At 33.2% G+C, this 17,780-nt stretch overlaps 1 protein-coding gene across 2 annotated transcripts in view; it reads right to left on the bottom strand.

Moving 5' to 3' along the window:
* CACNA2D1 (calcium voltage-gated channel auxiliary subunit alpha2delta 1) overlaps positions 1–17,780 on the bottom strand; it is a 469,212-nt gene that overhangs the window by 26,851 nt on the left and 424,581 nt on the right. For both annotated transcript variants that reach the window (XM_045564425.1, XM_045564424.1), the window contains exons 22-26: positions 13,437–13,513; positions 11,316–11,376; positions 5,031–5,128; positions 1,727–1,814; positions 642–704 (exon numbers count right to left, since the gene is read on the bottom strand). In XM_045564425.1, coding sequence (XP_045420381.1) covers positions 642–704; positions 1,727–1,814; positions 5,031–5,128; positions 11,316–11,376; positions 13,437–13,513 — 387 coding nt within the window. The remainder of the gene's footprint in view (positions 1–641; positions 705–1,726; positions 1,815–5,030; positions 5,129–11,315; positions 11,377–13,436; positions 13,514–17,780) is intronic.

The raw sequence follows: 17,780 nt of genomic DNA on the forward strand, positions 1-17,780 counted from the left end.
AATGGCTCATCATTTGTATTCTTCAATCTACTTGATAACCTACTTTTCCCTTTGTGGACACACTGAACTTTTCAGATATGCCTACATCTCAGGTATGTCTGAGGAAGTCAGTGGTGATTGATAGTGTAACTGATACTCATTACTAAGAAATGTATCAACATAGCATTACATTAAGAATCAGCAGAGTAAAACTAGCAGTCAGCTTTTCCTATTTACTAGGCAGGTAATATGGACAGGTAAGTTAATAGGTCAATTAGTAGGTCAATTAATATTAGTTAGCCTTCATGTCTACATAGGCTACTTCATAGACAAACAGAGATAAGATGCATCAAAGAACAGGGAAAACAATGGAGTGCTACACAGATATTACTAATAGGCTATAATCATTATGTTAATTTAGCTTGTGTTTATGAAGAGAAACATCTCTTTAAACAGCTCAAGCAATATCATTGGAGAATTTTATAATATAATTTTCAAAAAATGGGATAGTTTAATAATGCAAATACTTTAAACAATGACTCCAATTTAATCAACCAACAATGATCAGTTTCTCTAAAGAATGGCTTCCTTATCAAGTACTGTAGAGATCCTTGGCACAGTCATGTCATGCACCTATTTTTACAGATGTTATCTGAACTTACTCTTTGGGATAAACTCTGGTAATCCCACCATCAGTCACAACAAACCGTGCTTTCACTCCCTTGCTGGAATAGAAGACAAAAGAAAGAAATGTTTTACGAAACTTACTCTAAGATACTAAGTTAGGTGTTGGTGATAAAAAGAGAAATAAAACAAGTTTCCTAAAATAAAGGAAGCCAAAGTAAATATATCAATAGATGCATACTATGCTTTAATAATTGAAATGTCTATGAAATAAGTACTCAAAGGATGCTTAAGGAAGGTATCTCATAGGAAATAATGATGGAGCTGCATTTTGAAGATGGAATGGAAGTTGACAGGGATGACAGAGAAAGCAGGAAGACAACCCATGGAGAGCAAAAAGTGTAAGGGAAAGCTAGTGAAGATTGCTGGTGTTTGGTATAATAATAAAAGATTAGAGAAAAGGAGAGAAAAAGGAAGTCAAGTTTCAAGTACAAGTTTCTCAAGAATCGTCAGTTCGTGAATGACTTTGAATTCCATCTTTTATATTGAAATTAGAATTGCATTTTAGAAATAAGATTCTGGCAAGTATGAATTATACAGAGAATAGAATGGAAGCTCTGGGTAGAGGAATAGAAAATACTAAAGGCACAAAAACAAGTTGCTGTAATTTCATAGAAATGGAATTTTATGAAAAAAAGTGTAAAATATTGCTGGGGGAAATATTTAGCATTTAATGATTGATTGGAAATGAGGTGGAGAAGATATTGTAAATAAGAATCACACTCGGATTTCTCAAAATTCCTGACTGGATGTATGGTAGTGCTACTTGACAGCCAACTGTACATTCACTAGAAATCCTATTTTACCACAAACACAAACATACAAACGTGTCTATTTAATTTGTTTTATTCACACTGAACTGTATATACATGTAAAGCTGAGTAATGGTGGATATTAGCACTGAAATACACTCACAACTGAAAATGCAAGTTGTCAACACTTGTAAAATGATTTTCTTCAGAAATTATTAAAGATAAATACTAAATTTACCCAAAAATTTCCCAGGGAGAAGCTAAACTAAAATGAAGAATATATATTTTTATTAATAAAAGCAAATACTTACATATTTTTCTGTTTACTCCAGTAATTCTGGACAAGTTCATTTGTAAAGCCTGCATCCAGTAAGACTCTATTAATCAAATCTGTATTACCTAACAGAGAAAAAGGATATCAATTATACCCACATAGTTTTTAATTATGAAAATAATAAAATTTCTATTCCCAAAAGCAAATTAGAGTGGATAACATTTCTATGAATTTAAAAATATTTCCTATTCATTTTCTTTGTGTTTTCTATATTGTTCATCTTGCCTCATACTTTCCAGGATACGGATTGGGTTGAGTAGTGCAAAGGCCAATTCTAAATGAGGCAAATTAAACTTTATCAAAAAGATACCCGAAATATGTGATGTTAAGAAACAATGAGGAAGTAGTTTTCCTTTTTTGTTTCTTTCTGTAAGTTAGTATGATGATTTCAGACCATGATAATTTCAGAGACAATGTTATATATATATATAACTTTATATACATACACCTATATATAAAATTGTGCGTGTGTTTATGTGTGTATGCTTGTGTGCATCTATCTCACAAGATTGTTAACTCTGAAATTGTTAAGTAAAAATATTAAACAAAAGTTGTGAGAAAAGTATTTTGAATCTTCCCCATCCCAAATATCAGAGCATTGGATAATCTTGGAGTAAATTTTGACTTTTTTGAAAAATTCAGTGTCACATATTGAGTGGCAAGGAACAGAATAAATGTCACAGATAAGCACAAATCCTAGACTGGTTTTAAAATCTACTGGTATTGCTCAGAGCACAGGATTCAGGTTGTCATTTCTGGAATAACTGAAGTGTGTATTAGCCCAAGTTCACTCTTAAACAAAAAACTTTGCTGCCTTCCCTTTCTCCTAGCTCCTCTGCTCTAAGCCCATGAAGCTCTGAAATAGTCTATCCGTATGCTCTGAGATTTCACATTTATGATAAAATTTCTTTTTTTTTCAGATAATGAATATATGTCCTTAGTTAACATCCTGTTACTACAAGAGGTGGGGGTGGGATAGGCTGGAAGTATTTTCATTAGTTTTAATTGTTTTAATTTAATATATTTTACCTGGGATTAAAGGATCAATTTAATACATATTTTGGAGTCAAATTCATATTTTCAAGTCATTCTATGAACTTTCTTTTTTACTAGATTATTTTAGAAACTGAATTACTTTACCTTCCAAATGGACTATTTTTAAATGATATATTTTAATGATCTCCAATCCTTTTTGGTAAAATAAAATAAGTGAGACTATTAATTTATAATATAAATCAAGGTTTCAAGTAATTTTTTAATTTCATTCCTATACGCATATGCCCCAAGCCTAAAATGTGTCCTCAAAGTTGTTCCCTCTAGCTGGCTACATACAATATATAAACAGATAATTAGTATTAATCTTTACCATTTTACACACACACACATTGTCTCATAAACACTAAAGAATGGGAGGATATGAAGAAGATAACCACTCTATATCATAAATATTTAGGAAAGTTAGTAAATTAATTTAAACATTAGGTGAGAATTGTAATTTCACTAATGGATTAAGTACTTTTACGAAGCAAAATTAAACCTGACTGCACCCTTTAACTATCTAGATCACAGATTTCAATCACTGATACCTACTTTTAAAGTTAATTTTACATATTATTTGATAACAGATACAGACATAATTGAGAAAAAATCTACAATGTATAGTAGTGCTACAGGAAGATATTATATTACAGGTATTCGCTTTTTTATAATTAAAATTCTATAAATTCTCAATTCTTCACATAGTTATATAATCACCTCAAACAATTCCTATTGGATTATGGGGGAGGCAGGTAAGAGGTGAGGTAAAATGAAGGAAGAAATTGGAGAACAGACAATAACAGTATGGATTATACTAAGAATATTTATTTTGTTTAAACTTATTTATACTTCCCTAGAAACTTGAAGCAGTGAAAAAAAGAATGATTCTAATTTTCATTGTGTTCTGAAAATGTATTATATACGTTAAGACAAACCTTTATGATAAACTCATCTTTGCAAGGAGTATAAGTGTGTTACAATAATTTGGAAATGCAATTAAAGAAAAATTCAACAATCTTATTATTTCAGTTCTCTCTTGGGGATGCCTGTTACTTATTAACAGAAAATAAACAATGATATAAAAGAGCATTTGGAAGGCTCTGGCTCAGTCCCAGTGAGCTGACACTGAGTAGAAAGGTCTGGAACCATCGTGTTCAGGCATGATCAATGTAGACTTCAGCTGCCCGTGACAGGTTTTCTGAGAGGCTCTTTGAAGCCACTAGCTAATTTGTGCTGAAGTGGAGGCGCTAGGAAGATATTTCTTCACATATGAGATAAGTTGAAATTTAAGGGAAAGCCTTAAAAAGAAGGATTTTTCATTTTTTGGTAACTGATAGAGTGCTTTGTTTAGCCCTTCCTGATGGAAAGAGAAATAATTAAAAACAAAAAAAAGAATGGATGAGAAGGAGAAAAGGGAGACAGAGAAGGGAAAACAAAGTCAATTATGTGTATTTATTTATTTTTTTCAAATTATATTTAATACTAAGGTATATTTTGCCATGAATTTAGTTTTTCTTTCATATTTCCTATTTGCACTGCATTTGTTCCTGATAGTACTTTTATAATAAATATTTTAAGGAGAAAAAAACAGTTTAGATTTCTAAATGTTTTAAAAGCCAAGAATCTATATGAAATCTCATAATATGAATGATGCAAATTTATCTGAAAGACAAATATAATGGTTAAAAATTAATTACCAAATTTATGTTTTCAGCTTGAATTACTTCATAAAATGGGAAATTATGAAAGTTTATTTTTTAAGACATGAAGTTAACTGTCATCAAAGTAGAATGTCAGGAAGAAAGAAAACCATTAACTGACATATCTTTATACTTTGTTTTTTATTCTACCCATATTAAAACTCATTATAAATTGAAGAATACAAATAAATTTATAACAGTGAGTTATATGTATTCCTCTATACAGCAGGGGCAATACAATGGAAAATCTTCAAAGATCATTTAAAATTAAATTTCTTAAATTTGAGAAGAACTAAGGTGAGCATACCCTATTTACATTTAACCACTTGCAAGTATCTGTTACCTAGCTTTGAAAATTTGATTTCACTTAATAATGAAATGATATTTACTATATAAAATTTTACAATTGAAAATCTACAAAGTAAATAAGTCAGCACACCAACGAATATGATTATCATAGCATATGTGATCACACAAACCAAGATTTGATCATTTTAAATATAACCACACTGAAGCAATTATTATAAATTAACGCATACTTACATGATGGGTTGTTTGGAGTTTTTCTGTCAATAAACTCATTGAAATTTAAAAGAAATTCAGTGTTATTATCTGATATTTTAAGGTCATTGCAGTAATCTCTGAAAAAAAGATATTTGGGGATATTAGGTATTAAAATCAAAACTTTACAGGGCAATTAGAAACAGTGAAAACACTTTATTTTTTTATTAGCTGTATGAACTTCCTGTTACCTCTATTTCCTTAGCTCTAAAACGGAAGAATAATTTGCCAGTAGGTGGTGAGGATTATAGATAATGCATATTAAACATGGTCTCTGGACTGTAGATAATATATATTAAGTTTTCTTGTACTTATTATACTCTTATCATTGCAGTTCTCATATAAAAATTAAAATAGTAATCTTAGAATATCCATTTTACAAAGCTTATATGTTAACATATTTTATGAACAATTACTGTATTTAAAAAATTTGTGGAAAAAAGTGGCACTGTTTTACATATTTGCAAATATCTTTAATTCCTGACTTAACAGAAGACAAGTATACCTCTGCATTCAGTTGATTGTAAGACTTTGTTTTGGTACATAAAGAAATATGTCCTCACAGAGATAGGCATATGGAAAAGAGATGGCTCCTTTAATAGTTTTTTTTAAACATTTTAATAACATACCAAAACTTGATTATTTGTAATTTATTATGGTTAGTTCTTATATGGAATCTGAAACAATAAACTTTTTGTTTTCTGTTACATTAAAATTCAATGTTCTATCTTGCACTTTGAATGAATCTGTTAAGCATCCATGATTTTGTAACATCATAAATCGGTTATTTGGAAAATATGAGTTTACAAACCTTCCAAATGATGGCACATTTCATTATGCAATATTGAAAAATTACATTCATCAATATCTCCACTGACCTCACCAGATAAGTCTGTAAGTATTGAGTAGTGTACACAACTTTCCCCAAATTGTAATGTTTCTTTTAAAGCTCAGATGTTGTCGTTGCTAGAAAATACTCTTAGTTGTTGTCTTCAAAGTAAAACACTCATGATTCATTTTTGAGAAAATGTTGATACCCAAGTCTGAATAACCATAGTTCATCTGAACAAGTTCACTCATTCTTTCAAGTAAAATAAAATTTCATTAAAAAAAAAGCAAAAAGCACCTAGTTCAGCTCCCAACTCCAACACTCACACAAGCATTTTTGAGACATCTAAGGTATTATGGGATGCAGTAGCACTTCCAGTTTTATCACACATAATATTAAAAGAAATAAACTTGAGGGGAGAGCTTCAATAACATTCATGATCTTACTGTTTCAAACAAGGTTATTTTTAAATGAAACTCTTTTCTCTCATGTGGGTGCTTGGCAGTGAAGATTACAATGGCTATCAGTACACTTTAGTGCCATGGCCTTGATTTATAGTAAGGTACCAGCCTACCATTGCTTTTGTACTGTCAGTGCAAATGTCAATACAGTGAAAAAAATGGCATTTAATATTGTTGAGAAAATAGCTTTGACCCTGTGGATCCTCTGAAAGAGTCTCTGGAACTGACAGGGTCCTGCAAACGTTACTGTGAGAAGTGCCATCCTAAATGTTTTAAAAAGTCAGAATAAATATAAGGCAACATAAACATAAGCAGCTCACAATTACAATAACTAGGTTAACACAACCAACAGATTGTACAAATATTCAACACAAAATACAATTAAATAGTAAACATTTTCAGATGCAAAGCCATGGCCTAAATACAAGCCTCGGAGAGTAGAAAGGAACAGAATGTCAGAACTTCAAAAACAAAATTAAATGTTCTTGGTTCATGGAAAATTTTAGCTTACAGTCAAGGTTTAAAAAGTTTACATGATAGACATTTAGTTTTTGACAGAGCTAAATTTGACTTTTTCCTACAATGCTATGTTCTTTCTAACACTAATCTGATAATCAAAAGACTAATATATTGAATTATGATCCACAGAATTAGAAGCTGATGGCCAGGTTTTACAAGGACTAAAGAAAATGTTCAAATAATTATTAATAAAGCCATTTTGGAATACCACTTTGTTATTTAAAAGACCTTCCTAAAATTATCTTTGTTCTTTTAATTGAAAAATAACTTTATCAGAAGGCATTTAACAAAGTGAGATTCAAAGATATAAAAAATAAAAAGACTTCCCCAAAGGCACCTAACTAACCAATCCCCGAGATGCCCAGTCTTCAGATCCCTAATTAGTACATTTCAATCACACAATGTGCTTTGAACTTTCACTTTGTGAACTTTTATTGCCACAAAACTCCAAGACAAAAGCAACTTTGCCCTCTACTTACAGAAGGCTTTCAGTGTTGTGGCCAAGCAATTTTGACATCATGTTGTTTTTTATTTTTGCTGCCTGAGTTGTGCTCAATTTTGAAGCAGTCTAAAGATATTATTTACCTTCTGATATTTACCAGTGGCAAAAGTTATGAAAATGTTTAATCTACCAGTAGGAGAACTGTTGAATAAGGATGGAAACATAAGTAGAAAGTTTATACAATGGAAACATAGGAAAATGCAGAATGTTTTGTTAGGAGACTGAGTTCCCCAGGATAAGAATGATCCAGGACAACAGAAATCCACCTACCATGTAGAGCCTGATTGAAATATCTGAGACATGAATATGTGGTTACTAGTTAGCCTAATTATTGTTCACAGGGCTGGAAGCTTGAAACTCAAGGTCATCACCACTCCCTAATTCTTGTCCCAAAGGAACCATCCCATGGCCGGGTAACTGTGGTTACCAAAAGTGCTAAAACTGGTTCCTAATCTGTGAAATGGGTTAATAATACTAATTTGTTATAAAGTTGTTTTGAGCAGTAAATTAATCCAGCATGTAAAGGGTTTAATGTACGTTAACTCAGGTGGACATTCACTGGTTTGTCCCACAAGCTACATTTCCTCCCTTCTCCGGTATTTGCTCCTCCCCTACACACACAGGCAAATGCCAGCCTTCCAGTCAGCTGTAATGATATTATTCAGCCATAAAAAAAATACTGATACATGCTACAACATGGGTGAACCTTGAAAACAACATGCTAAGTGAAATATTGTACTATTTCATTTATATGATGTGTCCAGAATAAGCACAGCTGTAAAGGCAGAAAGTAGATTACAGGTTGCTTGGGCTGGGGTAGGGGAGGGGGAAGATGGGGAGGTAATAGCTAAAGAACACTGGGTTCCCCTTTATGATGATGAAAATTTTCAAAAATTAACTGTGAACATGGTTGTACATATATGTGAACATATATTTTAAAAACTTTGAATTAAAAAAAAAGAATGTGGAATGTGACTTAGGCCACAATAATGGTCCACATGCTATTAATAATACCTGCTAGACTAAACAAAATCCATTGCCTGTGAATTAGAAATTAGAATTGAAAGACATATTTATCCTCTCAGCGTGTACCTGGACTTTATCCTATTTTCCACCTTGTCGTATAGTGAAGCTGAGAAAGGCAATCTGCACCGTCTGCCACTGAGTAAGTGGGAGAGATGAACAGAGAAAAACACAGATTTGAGATGGAGAGAGAGAGTCTCACCAGCATAGCAGATTAATTTCAATCCCTTCTTACATTTTTGCTATGTTAATGTTCTCCTCGGTATTGAGAATATTCTCCTTTCTGGTTAAAGCTGGTTTTAGTAGTTTTAAAGCTACTCAAAGTAACTTAAAGTTGCTCAAAGTTACTTGTGTCCAAAAAGTGCTAATAAGATTGCAGGTATTAATAACATGCTTTTTCAAAATATTCTTTATATATTTATGAATTCTCAAGTTACCAATTAATTATTCAGCCCCTACTACATGCTAGCAATGGGTTTGATATTGGGTATTGGATGGTAAGTCAAATGGACCCAGTCGTGGCTCTGTTCAGGAAAGTAAATAAAATATAATGTGGCTAGTGCTCTGGTAAGAGAAATACAGAATTCTATGAAGCAGTCAGCAGGGATGCATAATCCAGTAAAATGGGAAAGAAATTCCCAGATCAAGGAGCTTCAAAGTTGGGATTTGGGAGAAAGTGGGGTGTGTGTGTGTGTGTTCAGTGTATATAGAAAAGGGAATTAGTGGAAGAAAGAAGGTAAAGAAAAAACAAAACAAATAAACAGTATATTTAGGGACAGAGAGAAGTTAATGTGGCTGGAATATAAATCAGGGGTTGAGAAACCTTTTCTCAAAGGGCCATATACTAAATGATTCAGGCTCTGTGGGCCATAAAGTCTATGCCACAACTACTCAACTCTGCCTTTCTAGCAAAAGCAGCCACAGACAATATACAAAGGAATGAACATCACTCTGCTCCAATAAAACTTCATGTATAAAACAGGAAGCCAGTCTGCATGTTGCAATTTGATGGCCCCCGATTTAAGGTATTGGGAGCCACATTGGTATCCCAGGACCTGATGACAGGGCATTTGAAAGCTATGATACAAAGTACAGATTATAGTAACGATAATATGGAACCATTGGTGAGTACTTAACAGATAACAAAAAATGATTTTTTTCCAGTTTTCAAAACTCTGGTTACAGAGCAGAGACGGGACTGGGAAGTAAGGGGGATATATGGAAGTAGGGAGATCAGTTAGGAGGCAGCTGTAGTTGTTTAGGTGAGAGAAGAAAGTGGCCTAGATTAGGGCAAAGGCAGGTAAGATTGAAAGATATACTTGATATTCATAAGATGGAATTGGTAAGACTTGGTGATTGATTAGAAGTTAGATACAAGGGAAAAGGGTTGGTCAGGGACAACCAAAGTTTTCAAGATTACACATTGGGAGGATAGCATTTTCTTCACTGAGGCAACACAGGAAGCAGAACTTTCCAAAGGGGACAAATATTTACAAGACACTGAATTTGAAGCATACTGAAGCGATATTCCTGTTGTTTCCATGAGATATGAATGTTTCCTACTGAAATATGTAGGGTATACATAAAGTCTGGAAATAGATAATATTATTTGATCCTATATTATAATGTAATGTCAATAACCACATGTATATATATATATATTGTTTTCAGATGTTATGGCCATTATATAGATTTGAGAGCCATAACCCTACCCTGTAGGCAGGGAATAGATGAGGGAAGGTAGTCTCAGAAAACAAGAGAAAAGAGCCTAGACTAGCACTCTTTGTAGCACTCTCATGTAAGCATTCAGCTGAAGAAATGAAGCTAATAAGAAAGACTATGAATATGCAGCCAGGGAGGCTGTAAAAAAATCAGAACAGTATGTCATCAAATAAGAGAAAGCAAAGAGTGTCAAAGGAAGGAGTGATTAGCAGTGTCAAACGCTAAAGAAAATTCAAGTAAGAGAAGCTTCTCAAGGGTAGAGTCACTCCCAAAGCCAAGAATATTCTTTGTTAACAGGGATATCTCAAAAAGTTAGAGAATATATATATATTTCAAGTAGAAACAATTCAAAAATTTTCTTATGTAGAAATAAAAGAGTAATTCAGAACAATTTTTATGAGTCTTCCTTGGGTTCTTGGAGTCATTTTCTTAAAAAGTATAAGTGTGAAAAATTAATAATACAAGCTTCTGTATCATTTTTTCAATAATTAAGCCTAGATTAACAGGAATTATGTTAATTTTAATATATGTGTCTGCTATAGAGAATGAGTCAAGAACTGAGAAAGAAACGTAAATGCACTCTTTGATTATTGAACAGCTTCCAGTAATTACAAGAAAATAGAGGTAGGAATAAAAGATGTACATGGGGATAGAGAAAGGGAGATTATATATGAGAGATGACTAAAATTTGGGTAGGAGGAAAAATAAAGATCATCTGAAAAATTACGTGAGACAATGCCACTGTACATACATTTTCCCAAAAGTTTGTGTAAAATTAAAAAAATCCATTATGATGGTAAAACATTCTAGCCACATGTGTATAAATACACGTGTGCATATCCATGTGTATTTATGTACATATGCATGTGTACATATGCATGTTTATATGCTCACAGGTGAAATACACAGTTCTCCATTATTGTTGGATGCGCTGTTTGTTCCACGAGAACAAAGCCTATGCCCATCTTATTCACCATTGGATCCCTGAATCAGCACATTGCTTAGCACACAGTAATTGTTCAATAAGTATTTGAATGAGAAAATGAACAAATAAACAAGATTCTGTTTCACTTTTAAAGTTATGTTTCCCTTTGGTTTTATAATTTGACATGGAATTAACGCAGAGCAGTTTTGACCCCAGTTCAGGACTGTTGTTGAACGCCAGCCTACCCACTGATAACAAGTAATATAAAAAAGAAAACAAAACCAACCTTGGTGCTATAAATGTATAGCCAGATTCTTCAAAATTATCTGGCTTCAGCGTTTCTGAATCTGCAAAGATAATGTTACAGGAAAAGCAATTAGATAAGAAATTCAGAGTATACATCCCAAGATTCTATGACAATAAGAAGACATTAAAAAGATTGCCTAACAAGAAAATTTAAAATAGACTACTTACATCCTAAAATTGAAATATATCAATGAATATAAAGGTCCTCGATGCTTCCCAACACAATAATGAAATTATAACATGGATTACAACAATTATATCAGAGAAAATGCTATGTCTACAATTTTCCCATTTACTAACCCTACTGTAATTCAGAACAATTTCAGAACCCTACTGTAACCAAGTATCTTTTAAAAAGATATTAATATGAATGTTACATCAGATGTATTTTATTTAAAATGTCAATTTAAAAAGTTTATCAATATTATGATAAAATGATTTTAATAAACTCATTCATGCCTTTAGTAAATTAATAACACTCTTCATATTAGGTATGGATTAGTAAATGGGAGGATAAAAAACAAAAGATTTTAAGTCTAGGGAAAAAACTTGAATGTGAACCAGGTTGCATGTGAGAACACAGGCATATTCTTCTCCCCTTTTTTGCTGCTAAAATTTGAGTGATCATGGAGGAAAATTTAGCAAATGAGAAGCACAAAGGATAATATCCAATAGGAATGAAAATATCAGTGGAGATGTCAAGTGTACTAAACAGAAAGAAATTGAGCAACAAGAAAATACTTGCCCTTCATTTTGCCCTTTTTTGCTGTGAAAATCCATCAGAAAGAGAAAGCAGGGAAACAAAAAAAAAAAGAGGGTAAAGCAAAGGGGGTCACAAACAATATTTTATTCAATGACTTTCTTGAATAAAAATATTGTGCATAGATCAAAGGTTCATTTATGTACAGCTGTAGTCTGGAAAAAAAAAAGACATTTGTTTGAAGACTGGAAAAGTATGTCCTGTCGATATTTACTAGATACTATTACGAGATTACCCTCTCTGTGCTGTGGTTATTTCAAGGGTCTGTTTTGCGGAGTGGTTAATGCAGGTGCTATACCAATGACGTCAGCCTATAAACAGAAGCATTCACCATTTATCCAAGACTCACTAGTTATCCTCTCATTTATCAAGTGAAGGACTAGCTCATGCAGAATTGCTGGTTGTTAAAGGACCATCATATCTATCTATCGGGAAAAAGTGGAAATATAAATGAAACATTTAATGTCCTATGTATAATGTGCTATGAACACCAGGCCTGTGGAGAGCAAAAATGAACTGACAGAGAAATGAAAGAAACTATAGTTTACTTTAAGGTCAGATGTAAAAGATATATATTTTTTCATTTTTTACTTCATCCTCACAGAAAACTTTTAGGTTGTTAGCAATACTTGAGGAATATGCAAATGATATGATGGTCATTTTAGCTTACAAAATCTAGTCACCCAAAACAAAACAAAGATTAACGATGACTTGAAATACGCACTAGTGTTAATAATTACTCTCCATTCCAAATGATGCTTAAAAAAAAACTTATCTATTTGCGTTACTGAGACATTAATTTGGATTATGAAAAGAAAGTTAATCGCCAAACCAAAGCCAAAGACCAGTGCAACTTAATTTATTCAAACAAAATAGAAGATGTGGAAGATGTGAAGCACCATATTTTTCTAGCCAAATGCAAATAATAATAATGCTAAAGGAAAGAGAAGTAAAGGAAAAGGAAAAGCTTTACTAGCACAATGCCATGAGAGACTACGTTGATGATTAGCATGTGAAACATTCTGCTCCAGCTAGCGACCCTTAAAACGACAGCAACAGAGGACACGGCACTGCAATGATTCTATGAGCGCATAGCAAGGCAGGGAAGGGTGGTGGGGACTGCCAGTGAGACTGGGGTACCTGCTCATATTCTATCCATGTAGAATATTTCTTGTTCCTTGCATGTTTGGAATGGGTTAGAATCATTGCTGTAGATTTGGTAATAACAACTACTAAAATGTATACATAATAAGCCTTAGGTATTCCAAAATCTAGACGTATGTAAACATCTGATACTAGGAAATAACAAATAGACCCTGAAGTCACTTTCACAGTACTTACATCTGGCCTGAGTTATTGTCTCTTCTATTTTGGCTTTTATATAGTAAAAACTGTAGGTTGGTAATACCAAGGCCAAACTGCAATAGAAACAAGAGAAGCATAAACACAAACAAACAAAAATGAAACATTAATTAAAAAAAAAAGACACTTTAATTTCATGGAAAAATCCAAAGATCTTCCTCACAGGAAGGAAAAGACATATTACTTTGACAAGAAAATGCATTCAGCAAATAGAGTACTTAGTTTCAGCCTTGCCATCCAGAGTCATCCAGTTCTCTACATTGTAGGGAATCAGAAGAGACATGTGGAAAATGAAATACTAAATACACCCATAAAGTAGCTGAGGAAAGGATGTCATGGCCCCCTACTATATTTTGACAAAAATAAAAGAACACTAGGGATATGTTTACACGGAGTAAAACATCATACCCATTGGACACCTTCTCCTTAATGCATTCTATATAAGGTGAAAGTCCTTTATATCAGACAGACACTATTAAAAATACAAATGGAAGGATAATTATTATCATTACTATTGTACAGTGCATAAAACCATCTGAAATATACTCTTCTGAGGGGTTAAATACTATTTTCAAACTCTAATCCTTGGGCAAATTCTCCAGTGTCTGCTGCTAGGTACATTCAGATTCCTTTACAGCACTAAGAGAGATAAGAGAGATTGTCTGTTCACCCCATTCGTTTTTGCCAATGGAAAGCTACGTCATAGTATTTATTTCCAGATTATTTACTGTGAGTATGCCATATTATTTGGTAAATTGTTATTAGGCATAACAGGAAATATATCTTGAGTTTGGTAGTTTACAAGAGCCTTTTATAGTAGAAGTCCAAACTGGAGGACAGTTGCAGTGCAAATCTTAGGTCAAATTCAGAATGCTTTAGACACAAAGAATGTCAGACAAGCTTGTCATCAAAACTTGTCTTAATGACTGCCCAAAATAAAAAGCCGTTAGACAGGTAACCTTACTCATTTTGAATATACCAATTAAACACATGGTATGTTAGACTGTTAAAAGATGTCAGTATATTATGCACCTTTCAATAACACAACTGCATGTGTGTAATTCTTCTATTCTCCTGCTGGCTAATATGCATATGTGGGCATAATTGATTATCCCATATCCACATGTGCAGTTGAAAGGGACCTTTGCTATGCTTTGAATTAGCATACCTGTGAGCAATGGGTATAAAAAATAAGTATATCTCTAAGATGCCCTGTGCAATTACTTTAAAAAAACTGAAACTTGTTTAATGAGACCAATTGACTTATTTGGCATTCACTTTTAATATTTAGTCCAAATATTAATAATGCACAGCAAAAAGTGTGCACTTATTGACTTTTGAGTATTGTAAGGCATTTTCTGGTCTTTTAAATCACTCAAGCCTCATGTATCTCCCTTCTTTGGGGATGGATGTCCGAACTGTTATTGATTATATATTTTCATGAATAACTTAGAATAGGAAAAAATGTAAAATTTCAACTTTTCCTTGTTATGAATGTTAAAAGTTCACTATATGGAGAGGAAAAAAAAGCAAGGGTTTATTTGCTACAATTTAATTATGCAGTAAAGATAGCAAAATAAATGGAGGCTTGTTACCTCCAATTTCCAAATCTTTCTCCATCATTAAGTAATTCATAGACTTTCCTTATGGGAAAAGGTCAGGATAATAAAATGTTATGTAGATTTAATGAAAATTTCTTCATTTTATAGGTAACTTCCTTTAAGTGGAGGCAGAGATTAAAATTAAAATAAGCAGCACATCAGTCTGACAGCAAGATGACCTTTCATGATTCACTTGCCATTTATAAAATGTAGAGCAGAATTACTGAGCATTTGAAGATTGTCTCCTACAAATTCTTCTCAAGGGAAATTAGGACATTTTTATTGCCCCATCAGCATTTATTGCTAAGAGAAACTTCTAATTAAAACCGATAACGTTATATCATGTAACTACTACAGTGTCACTCCGTGAGCTAGGGTTACATCTCATGTACTATAAAAAATAGTGTGGAAACCCATAAGGAACACAATAGAAATTTTAAAATTGGCATATCAAATATACATTTTGTTGGCCTCAAGTCTTAGGTTGTCATTAATAGCTATAATCCATTCTATAGAAAAGTATAGTTATACTTAATTATTTCTATCTCAAGCCAGACTATTTTTTTTAACATGTAGTCAGATAAGATCTTTACCAACATTCCGAGTTAATGGTACTGTTATATGCAATGTTTGCTGTCTCTCTCCATATAAAACCAATAGACCAAGACTGTTTTATTTCTGATTAAAGTTTAATAAAGCAAGTGGGCACCAGAGGAGTGGCAAAGCCTATGAAATATTTCTGTTTCTTAAACATGGTTTAGTGAGGTAAAGAGAATATAACACACTTTTCAACTCAATCATTTATCCCCATAAAAGTAAACTCTTCACTAAAAAAAGTATTTTATTAAAATAATTATGATATTTCAAAATATGGCACCTAAGTCGGATCAAAGCTTAAGGGGACAGAAATCACCAAGTGAAATATTGTACCTTGTTCATTTAATAAAAACATACATATCACTTTCTTCCTTCAACTTACATGTACTATTTTGTTCTGAATTGTTATTTGAGAATTTACTTGTACAGCAATTCAGGAAATTATTTACAATGGAAGTAGATTCAATCAGGCCCAGAGTTGGAGACTTGGGAAGGGACTGTGTGAAGAGAACACGCAGGAGTGGGGAAGTTGGGCCTTTTCAGAGAACAATGGTATATACGGTAAAGGGAGCAGCAGACATGACAGAGCAGACGGTTGGGCTAGAAATGATGTGAATATTAAACTTGGAGTCTAAAAAGGGAAGGGACTGCAGTTTGTCAACAAGGAGTGACATAAACTTGAGAATTTAAGAACCTTAATCTGCCCACACTCCTTATTATCACCGGGTATATGAGGAAAAGAAGTTGAGGCCATTCGTGAGACAATTACAAACACATTCAAGCAGAGTTTATAGAGAATTTAAAATACCCCAAAAGTGCCCTTATAACTGTAGCAGAACCAACCATCACATTGTCAGGGTCAAAAAGGGATCCATTTTTTTTCTGAGAATTTGTTCATCTAAACAACAAAGGCATAGAGCATGTTCCCACACGGTGCCCTAGATACTGTTTCATCATGAAATCATTTCTCAAGAGACAGGGCTCCTGGATTTCCTATGTCTTCACACCTTTTGACAAGTTTTTCCAAAAATTTAAAGGTGGCAACAATCAAGGAAAAGGGAGGAAAAAGTATAAGTTGTTTATATAGATGAAGATTGTGTATGTGTAAAGAAATGCCTAGGTAGAAATTAGATAGGAATTAGTAGAAGAAAATAATTAAAACGGTCATTCTGGTATTTCACTGTAAGTTCAAAAAAGTATGTCAAAAACTGAAAAAGTGAAGAAACAGTGGCATGTCAGATATCATGACATTAATATTTATGTTCTTCTCTTCTATATCTATTCTATAAGCCACCCCAGGAACATAAAACGAGAGAAGTTCCTATGACACTAACATTGCAGTTCTAGTGAAATCTCCAGGACTCTAGGCTACCCTAAAAGGTTATGTGTATGTTCTGATTTCATTAGGAAGGAAATAGATGAGTCTACTATAGCCTACTAACTGCATATTAATATGTAGTTTAAGAGTCCATACTTGAATATTGCAATGGAAGTTTTGCATGCCATTATATGAATATGACAGGACGAGACAGATTAAAAATTTCTTCAATTTGAAAATTCTTCCATTTATTCAAATTGAAATTCTTCAATCCTGTAAATATTTATAGAGTGCCTACTATGTGCCACTGTCTTATGAGCTGGTGCTTCTGAAGTAAATAAAGCAGGCAACAATCCCTGCCTTCTTAGAACTTACTAGTGAGGGAAGACAAATGATAATCAGTAGAATGAATTTCTGTATTTATGCACCGTGTGTGTGTGTGTGTGTGTGTGTGTGTGTGTGTGTATAATCTTAAATGGTAATAAGGGTTATAGAGAATACGAGGTAGAAGGGGGAGATAGAGAGTGTGGTAAGGCACTTTAAGTAGGATTGTTGGAGAAGGTCTTTCTGAAAAGATGAAAAGTTGGTAAAGATGTGAAGGAGAAGAGGGAATGAGCACGGGACAATCCAGGAAAAGCCATTCTAGGCGGAAGTAATTTCATGCACAAAAGCCTTGAGGCACAAGGATACTAGTGTTTATGATGTGTAGCAAGGGAGGACAGTGTGGCTTAACCAGAGAGTGTTCCGTGGAGAATCTGGGAGAAAAGTTCAGAGAGCTGACAGTGAGTAAGGTCATATGTCCTAGGC

The sequence above is a fragment of the Lemur catta genome, chromosome 11, assembly GCF_020740605.2.
Source record: "Lemur catta isolate mLemCat1 chromosome 11, mLemCat1.pri, whole genome shotgun sequence".
NCBI classification, from domain to species: Eukaryota; Metazoa; Chordata; class Mammalia; order Primates; family Lemuridae; genus Lemur; species Lemur catta.